At 48.9% G+C, this 9,907-nt stretch overlaps 1 protein-coding gene across 1 annotated transcript; it reads right to left on the bottom strand.

The window, feature by feature from the left end:
* Nucleotides 1–2,036: 2,036 nt before the first annotated feature.
* On the bottom strand, nucleotides 2,037–8,935 carry ZGLP1 (zinc finger GATA like protein 1). The gene is made up of 6 exons (XM_081845843.1): nucleotides 8,881–8,935; nucleotides 6,416–6,949; nucleotides 5,155–5,249; nucleotides 4,427–4,520; nucleotides 2,484–2,615; nucleotides 2,037–2,359 (listed from the first exon to the last, which is right to left on the bottom strand). Exons 2-6 carry the CDS (start codon nucleotides 6,928–6,930, stop codon nucleotides 2,329–2,331), a joined length of 867 nt encoding a protein of 288 aa, XP_081701969.1. The 5' UTR covers nucleotides 6,931–6,949; nucleotides 8,881–8,935; the 3' UTR covers nucleotides 2,037–2,328.
* Nucleotides 8,936–9,907: the final 972 nt, after the last annotated feature.

A 9,907-nucleotide genomic window follows, 5' to 3' on the forward strand; every position in this document is an offset into this window, starting at 1 on the left:
CATGAAGAGCAGATAGGCTGCTTACTGACAAAACAATTAAGAAATAACACTCAAAATGTATTGAATATTATTGAACTAAGAGGCTATCTTAATATTTCTGGATACTGAAAAAGCATTTGACAATGCCTCTTGGGCATTTATGAAGAGAACTATGGAAATTATGCACTTTGGGATAGCATTTATCAATAGGGTTGGAAGCTATATATATATATGAATCAATGGGCAAAAATATTAATCCATGCCTCAGATGTGGCACTGAAGACCTCAAAAGGCTTTTGGTACAGTGGTACCTCGGGTTACAGACACTTCAGGTTACAGACTCCACTAACCCAGAAATAGTACTTCGGGTTAAGAACTTTGCTTCAGGATGAGAAAAGAAATCGTGCAGCAGCAGCAGTGGGAGGCCCCATTAGCTAAAGTGGTACCTCAGGTTAAGAACAGTTTCAGGTTAAGAACGGACCTCCGGAATGAATTAAGTTCTTAACCCGAGATACCACTGTATTGGGTAACTTGTACATCCTCACCAAGTTAGTCTTGTCTGTGACAGCTTGGTTTCTTATGTCTGCTATGAGAACCATGGTTCTCTGTCAACCTACATCAGGCCAAAATGCATCTGGCAGGACACATACAGTGGTACCTCGGGTTGCATACGCTTCAGGTTACATATGCTTCAGGTTACAGACTCCACTAACCCAGAAATAGTGCTTCAGGTTGAGAACAGAAATCGTGCTCCAGCGGCGCAGAGGCAGCAGGAGGCCCCATTAGCTAAAGTGGTGCTTCAGGTTAAGAACAGTTTCAGGTTAAGTACGGACCTCCAGAACGAATTAAGTACTTGACCCAAGGTACCACTGTACTGGATCTGGCTTTCTGTACTGGGGTAGGGAGGAAAGAGAATGGAATTAATGATGGCTCTGTTGTCAGAGGCAGCTTGTTATCCAATTCAGTTGGACCTTGAGGGCACTTGCGGGGGTGGGGAGGAGTAGCATGGATCAGTTTCAGGGGTTTGCCCCTGTAAGGCTTATTTGGTCCAGATCGTTTTCCAAGGTCTGTTGTGGAATTTTCTACCGTTTTACTAGAGGCCAAGGTCTCTGCTTAGAAAACAGCTAGCCACCATCAGAATCCTAAGCACATCATGAGCTCCTATTTTGTAGGTTTCCTCTACTGTTATAATAAGGACTACAAAGTAGTACAGTAATTGCCTAACCACACCTAAATTCAATTGTGTATTTCTCAGGCTACTTTTCCTGCTTCCCTTCCCCTCAAAGCTTTATTCCAAGTTTGACTGAAAAATTAGGAATTAAAAGAATTTCCTACACTTAGTTACAATAAATAATATTTATTGCAGAAGCTTATAACCAGCAAAATAACCATCAAGAAGCTCAGTACTCTTGAACAAAACCTTGGCTTGGGATAGTAAGTAAAATATTACAGGAAAATCAGAGTAATTGCTTTCAATTTCACAACATTTTTTATTTTTATTTTCTTTTGGCTGTGCTATGTAAGGGAGAATACAGAAAACAAATACTTCAAATATAAACACTATTTACAAAAATAAATACCACTTTGAAAAGAAAAGTGCCCCATGGCACAATCCTGGTTGGTCACACTTTCTGGGACACATTCAGCAATGCTGTATGTTGTACTGACAAAGGATATTCATCAGCATCCCAAAAAAATATTTGAATCAAGTATATAAATATTTTGTATCATAAATATTATATATTTACACTTGCCATATTTAGTGCAATAGAAAATCATCAGGAATTCACGAAAGAGCTTCATGTCTTTTAAACAAACTCCCTCCCCCACCACAACTGCTCAATGACTGCTGTTCCCAAAGTTTATAGTTTGTGGAAATGTTTCTTTGTACTTTCCAGTCCATCACTACAAAGAACAATTAACAAGAAGGCAGCAACCCAAAGTGCTAAAAGGTTGGGTGGGAATCACTGCTTGAAAGCAGTTTCAATATGTCCATCCTCAATGGGAACATTGCATTCTGTTCCAACATGTAGCCCCAATTGCTTATGGAAGTTCCAACATGTAGCCCCAATTGCTTATGGAAGTTAATGGAAACAAACACTTTTTTCCTTACAAAAAACATCCCCTTCTTTCCTGCCTCCTCCCACACACTGCAAACAAACACCCAACATACGACATAGCACTGACTTCAAAAACAAAAGCAGCGTACAAACAAACAAACAAAAGACAAAGACAAACATAGAAGAGCCCTTCATCCACTGAACCTCCTAATGATCAATCTACCAGGCTGTTCAGCCAGACCCTTCCGACAAGTCAGCCAGATTTCCCAAGAGCTGTTTTGATATCCAGCTAACTGCAAACCCTTAGAAAGCTTCCACATCTAGAAATGGAAAGAAAAGAGAGCCCTTAGGTTGGCAGCAGCTGTGTTTTCTTCCTGCTGGTGAAGGGCTAATGTAGGGCTGCTGTGTTTTAGAAGCTGCTTCTCCCACCGCCTGCCCCTTTACCTTTTCCGAGATTTCTCCTGGGCAGCAACTAAATGCAGCCTGCGTCCACAACTGGAACAATGAGAAAAGGGATTCCCACCATGCTTTGGAATATTCCAGCACTGAAAACACCGGATTCTGTACTTTTTGTACCTGAAGGTCAAAAACAGAGTTGATTAAGTCATGTGGCAGGTCATACCATTCATTTAGGTCTGACTGTAGTAACCTCTCCCCCCCCCCCCCGCCACAACTTAAACTCCCAGTTAATTCCAAATGGCATGAAAGCGGAGATGCATCATCTTTCAGAGGGGTGTCAGGTGAAACATCAGGCTAAGGATCCCAGATGCCAGGATATACCATATTTTTCGCTCTATAAAATGCACCATACCACAAGACGCACCTAGTTTTTGTAGGAGGAAAACAATAAAAAAAATATTCTGAATCTCAGAAGCCAGAACAGCAAGAGGCATCGCTGCGCAGTGAAAGCAGCAATCCCTCTTGCTGTTCTGGCTTCTGTGATAGCTGTGCAGCCTGCATGCGCTCCATAAGACACGCACACACATTTCCCTTTTTTAAGAGGGAAAAAGTGAGTCTTATGGAGCAAAAAATACGGTAGGAAAGAAAGGTAATGGTGGCATATGATATGGGTCAATCAGCATAGTGTTGGGGCTTCACTGAGCGTGGCCCAGAGACTGCAATGGCCTCATGTGGTGTGGCCTGTTATATACTGTAAAGGTAAAGGGACCCCAGATCCAGTCACAGATGACTCTGGGGTTGTCCACTCATCTTGCTCTATAGGCCAAGGGAGCCAGCATTTGTCCGCAGACAGCTTCCGGGTCATGTGACCAGCATGACTAAGCCGCTTCTGGCGAACCAGAGCAGTACACAGAAACGCCATTTACCTTCCCGCCTGGAGCGGTACCTATTTACCTACTTGCACTTCACGTGCTTTCGAACTGCTAGGTGGGTAGGAGCTGGGACCGAACAACGGGAACTCACCCCGCCGTGGGGATTTGAACTGCTGACCTTCCAATCGGCAAGCCCTAGGCTCTGTGCTTTAGACCACAGCGCCACCTGCGTCCCTTGTTATATACTGTAGCATCCCACAATTAAGTAGATAATTTGTTACAGCTTGTTTCTGTACAGTGGCAACTGTTAGACACTTTTAGATGAATAAGCCTTGAACAAACAGGTTGTTTTATTTCAGGATGCTCTTGCACAATACATACTGTTCTAATGTGTTAAAATTTTGACCATTGTAGCTTTTAAAAATTTGTGGTGAAAAGTAGGGTGTAACTTTATTTCTTGTTTTAAAAAAGCTCAGATAAATGCTTTCATATTGCCATGCAGTTCAGATCATCGCTTTTGTCTCATCATCGCTTTTTTGGGGGGGGTGCCTATATAGTGAAAAATCAAAAATAAATGGAAAGAAGAATGGCAGAGTTCATTAGACACCATTACACAGGTAAGTATCTTAGCCTATTGAAATATTAAAATAATACTAGCAGATGCCACAAATGAGGGGAAGAATAAGAAAGAGTATCTAGGAGTCAGATCACTGAGGATAAGCTTGTAAAGGTATTGTCCTCAACTCCCTCATTCCACAAACGCACAGCACCTAACACTCTAAGAACTTATGCTCATGTTGGTTTCTGGCTTATGTGATTTAGCATGTCATTTGAATGCATGTTAACACTTGCTGTGTCTTCTCCAGCCCATCTTTTAACTGATGAATTGCTTCAGATTGATGCAAATTCTAGCTGTCGCTAGGAGAGCTGCAATCGCTTCTAAATCTGGCTTCAGATAACAGAGAAGAGCCTTTTCAGGCTACATGGCAAGTTGTACACTCAGTGCTGTTGTGTATTATCTTTTAAACTTTTTGCACTGCCAGAAGATATGCTGGGCATACCTTTTAAGGAAACCAACAAGAAATACGCCATGCTATTTCAGCAGTCATAAGGTACCTAATGCCACAAGCATTACAGAGGGGGGTCCCATCTTCAGCATCTCTCCATAGTGGTGTTTTCCTGGTCTTGCAAGAAGCACAGCACTTATCCCCTTAAAGACAAAGGGCAACTGGGTCAAATAGCAGTTTATAAGCCACAACCCCCTGGGTGGTATTTAATGGGTTAATACAAATCTTATTATAAGCAATACTTAATGTTTATTGGATGTTCAAAGCACCTCCCTCATGTGTATTAATTTCAAACAGCCTGGCATACCTTATTTGGAAGATTACTTCATCAAAAGATTCCAGAACAGCATTTCAAAGTGTGAATAAAAGTTACTCTGATCAGCTGAGAGGACAGAACTGGCTCAGGTGATACAGCAGCCAAGCTTCACTTGCCTTTCCCACAGTAAGCCCTTAAAGTGTTTAGGAAAGTTGCACATGGCTACACTTAGTACTGCACAACCCACCATTAAGGCATACTGAGTATTTAGGGAAGTAACCCCCCTTTCACGCTTTTGGGTTTATTACAGCAGCCACTAATGGCGTGAAGCGACTCTGGGATGGACATCGGTTTGCTACAGAAAAACCACATGCTTGGCAAGTGGAACAAGACCCTCCCCACTCTGTACTTCTCCTGGTGAAAAAAATTATCACAACAAGCTCTTTTTTTTTTTTGTCCTTAGTATCCCAAATATTGCCAGCTGATACTACAAGTATTTATTGCCTAAATTATTGACGTACTGTGGGTAGAGGGACATCCTTCTTCCTCCTTGGAACTGCCAGCTCTGCATTCTTCTCTTGCTAAAGGGGTTCGGCTTCTTTTCCCAAGTTTTCCACTGAACACAGATTAGATGTATAGTATTTTAGATCTGCTTCGGAAATCTAATTTCTAAACTAATTGACTTAGTTTTGCACTCTGCAGTGATTCCTGAGACTCAAGAGAACCAACAACCTTTTTTTCTCATCTCACGTGTCTTCAGTCATTCCAGGACAGGCCACCTTATTCCCATTTTGATGATTGGGGAACTGAGGCTGAGAGGTGAGTCATGCATTCAAGGACACCTAAACATCATTCTAAATAATCTATTGCTGAGTGAGGGATTTGAAACCTGTGACATCTCCTAGAATCATCATTTATATTTACCTTCCCTGACTGAAAATATTTCAGAGTTAAGGCCCCTCTGCCCCATACATTTAAAGCACTATTACACCACTTTAAATAATCATGGCATATGTATACTGTATATTACATTTGCACTTCAGCTTTCCTCCCAGAAGCTCAAGGTGGTGTACGTACATGCATCCCCCCCCCCATTTTATCTTCACAACAACCCTGTGAGGTAATCCAGGTCCTAGCCCAAGACTCAAACCATTACACCACACTGCCTCTTTTCTACCAATCCCTGCCATGCTGTTTTTTGTTAAAAAAAGACTTCTAAATACATTTAAGTCCTTTGTAAAACTGCATCATGCAAGCACTAATAACAAGATAAGTCAGCATATCCTGTTGTTAACTCAGTGGCAAACCTGCCCTTGCCTTTCAGAAATCCAACCAATAAATACAAAAGTGCTGTTATACTAGGTGCTTTTTAATTTAACAAAAATCCATTTTCGACTCCAGTGTTATTCATACTGAGAGAAGACTGGAGTTCATTGATTTCATTAGATCTCTTCTTGCGTATGAATGCGGTTGGAGGTCAGTCATTAACTTCAAACATATTAGGCTGCCTGTATTTAGGTCTGGCTATCCTGCAAGTTCTCCCCCATCAGGCGAAGCGTTAGACCTCCTTTCTGCCTGTCTTCCCATTGAAGGGCCTGGGAACTGCCATAGAAGCAGACTACAGGAGGTACAGTACATCTATGCCCTCTTGGGGATCTAAGGGGCCGTTAAAGACGAGGCGGAAAAAGCAAGGCATCTCATGAAACATCTCATGCCAGCTTTGCGTTTGCAGCCAAGCAGAAAAGAAACGCAACCTGCTCTTTCCCAGGGTGGCGGCTGTACCTGCTGTATCGCGGGCGAATGAGGAGCCGACAACCCCCGGAGCTCTTTCGGCAGAAGCTCAGCTGCATCCGAAACGTGACCCCCTGGAAGGCGGCGTCCCTGGCCTCGCAGCTCCGCTGGGGTCGGGGCTGCTTGCGGGAGACTCGCCTCCCGGCCCGCGGCGACTCGGCCGCAGGGAAGGCGTCCGTCCCGCGCTGCGCCTCCGCGCCCACTGCGCGCCGGCGCCGGGCGGGGAGCCCCTTGGCGAGGGCGCCGGGGATTCTCTCCCGGGCGGCCGCGCCGGGCTCTGCGTGCTCGCCCCGATCCGCGGGCTTGGCGCCGAGGCTGGCGCAGTGCAGGCTGATGAGGCTCAGGGCATCCAAGGGCTCGAGAGCGGCGCCTGGAGACGTGCTGCGCCTGGGTCGCGCCTCCCGGCCTGGCTTTCTGCTGCTGGGCTCCGGCGGGGAGAGGAGCTGGGCGGTCTCCTGCAGGAAGCTGAGCGCGCTGGGGTCCGGGAGCTGGAGGCAGCAGGCCATAGCGCCGAGGGGCTGGCACCTGCGGAGGAGGGAGAAGCAGAGGGCAGCGGAATAGGTTTAATTCCATAAGATCTAAGGATGTTAATGTTTAAGTTAAATTTCCTAAGAATTGGGATTTGGAAAACCGTTAAAAGGACATGCAATGAAATTCAACCAAGGGGAAGCGAGGAAGTCACTTAAAGTTAATAAGTGCAATTTTTAATAAGGCTATGATTTATGTTTGTCTTGTGTGTCTGTTTGTTTGTTTATAATATTGTGAAAACTAATTTAAAAAATTGAGGGGAGGGGAGGGAAGAGCCGCCCGGCGTCCGATCGAGCCGCTTCCGCGCTTGGCAATCGCGTCCCCCCCTCCCCGAACTCTTTGAAAGGCAAGATCGTGAGCACATGGCGACATCCACGCGGGTCGTGTTCCCACGGGACGGCTCTGGGTGGGTTGCTGCCACGAGGGAACGAACCCAGAGAAAAGCCCCCCTCCGCTCTGCCCTCAACCCCCCAGGACAGGACGGAAGGGCTAGTGGCCAAAGCCAAGCGCAGCTTTTTCGAGAGCTGCAGCAATAGCAAACCCTCCGATTAACTCGCACCAGCGGGGTCCTTCTCGAAGTTCGCACATTGGGGCTCTTGAACGGTTCCCAGGGATAGCCAGTAGATGGAACCCGAGGGCTGTTGCGGCGAGCAGAAAAACCAAAAGCAGCGCAGCCCGGGGCGCCCCAGGTCAGCAGCGCGGCATCATCCGGGACCGGGTTGGCCAGCCCGTCAGGGGCGCGGACCAGTGGCGTAGCGTGGGGGGTGCCAGGGGGGCCGGCCGCACCGGGCGCAACATGGGCGGGGGCGCACTCGCACTAGCAGCTCTCTGCCCCTACTAAAATCCACGGGTTAGGGAGCCCGCGCTCGCTCGGCTTGGCGAGGAGGTCGGAAGGGGGAGAGCGAAGCCTTCTGCCGCACGCAAAAAAAGGAGAGGAAGCGGGGGGCGGGCGGGCGGGCTGGCTGGCGGGGGTCTGGCTGCGCCTGCTGCTGCCGTTGCCGCTGCTGCCGGGCTTTGACAGCTTGGCTAGGCGGAGGGAGAGGAGCTTTATGGTAATTGCGGCTCTCTCTCCCCTGGCCGCCTGGGTAGTGAGCCGAGCCGAGCAGGGAGTCTGGCGAGGGGGCAGGAAGAGACTTTCCCCCCTTTTTTCCGCCTCGCCTGGTCAAAAAGGAGAGCGGAGTCTCCTCAGGGCCCCTCAGGCAGGGCAAGGCAAGCAGAGCGAGGAGGAGAGAGAGGGGAGGGGGGGAAGCAGCCGGGAAACGCCGCGGTGTGGAGGGGGAATCAATTAAGGAGAGAAAGCGAAAAGCCTTGGAGAAAGGGAAAAAAGGAAAGAAAATAGGCAGCTCCGGGAGAGCGCGGGGAAAGAGAAGCCTCGCTGCTGCTGCTGCTGCTTGGGAGAGTAAATTACTGCACTTGCCTTGCCCCGGGTTAGGGGGCGCAAATTACTTGCCCCGGGTGCTGATAACCCACGCTACGCCGCTGGCGCGGACACAGTTTCAGAGCGAGAGCGGATCGTTCCCTGTGAACTGTCAGAGACTTCTAGATCCCCTTGGCCAGATCCCCACACACCACCTGCCTTTGTGCGGCCTGGGCTCGTGGAAGCAGGGACTTAAAACTAACTACAAACAGTTAAACTACTAACTAACTAACTACAGTACAGTTTGTAGTTAAAACTAACTACAAACAGGTTCAGGAATGAGCACTTGGAATGAGCCCCTTCCTGAGAGCAAGGAGCTTCCCCGAGTTATCCCGACTCGGAGGCGGGCGGGTGTGGCATAAGGAGAGAGAACCCACGGGTTGATTTTCGTTCCTCCTGAGGCACAGAAATGAAGGTCTTAAAAAAGCCGGGCGCGGAGATGCTGAAGGGGCGGGACGAGAAGCGACTCGGTGTTTGTTATGTGCAAACACCTATTAGGTCCATAAATTACCATGTATTCAACCCAAAACACAGCGACAATTGGTTGTTGACGAAGGAGAGCTGGGCATATCAAGGGTCCCATTGCCTTCAGTAGCTGAGGGCCTCGTCAAACCTCAATCCGGCCCTGCACTAGTGGCAGGACTAGACGACCCTCGACGACCCTCATTGTATCTGCCAGGATCACTTCAGCAGAAGGCGGGCATGAGAGGGAAGGGGAACTCGACTCTGAGGAGGATTCCTCGAGTAATTTGGGCGGCTGAGTTTGGAGCCCAACCGCCTGGGGAAGAAGGCGAACCCACAGCGCCGCTTTTCCCTTCAGGCGGAAGGGATTCGTCCTTTCCGTGGAAGCTGTTCGCTCGCGCTCCTTTCCCACAGGTTTTGAGGCGAGGCCAGGCCGCGCCCTGGGGGACTGGCCCCTGGGAAAGACCCAGCTGGGGCGACCCTCCGCCGCTCCTCGCGGGGCTGCGCCAAGGACCGGCGCCTGCGCCTCGTCCCGCTTCGCCCGCCCTCTCCCCCCTGACTGACCTCCCCGGAGCCGCCCTCCTGCTGCCTCGCCCCTCCGGCGCCCCTCCCACGCCCGAGTCCTCGGCCAATGGCGCCGCTGGGCGGGCGCGCGATCCGGGGCCCCGCAGCGCGCGCGAAGGAGCTGCCCGGGCCGCGCGGCGCCTTTTCCGGCGAGGAGCAGCGTTCAGGTCGGATCCGCTAGCCGATTTGATCAAGGATCAGATGGCGGCTGGTGGAGCTGCGCCGAAGGCCGGATCCAATGCTTGCTGACTTGGAAGCCGGTCCACTGAGCGCGCCGCTCCTTGGGAGTAAGCATCGGCACGCCCAAGTGAAGGCTTGCTTTCGAGGAAGCGCGAGAAGAATCGGTCTCGCAGGCCGATCCTAAGCAGTTTTATCGAGGAATTAATCTTTCCAGAAAGGGGATTTATTCCCTAGCAGCATGGGCGTTGCCAGGATTCATTTTAGGGAGGCAACTTTATGTTGGGTGGGGGGAAACCGAGTTATCTGCGACAACTGGTCCGTTAATAAATTTT

This window comes from Podarcis erhardii (assembly GCF_964252035.2).
Source record: "Podarcis erhardii genome assembly, chromosome: 17".
In the NCBI taxonomy this organism is placed as follows: domain Eukaryota; kingdom Metazoa; phylum Chordata; class Lepidosauria; order Squamata; family Lacertidae; genus Podarcis; species Podarcis erhardii.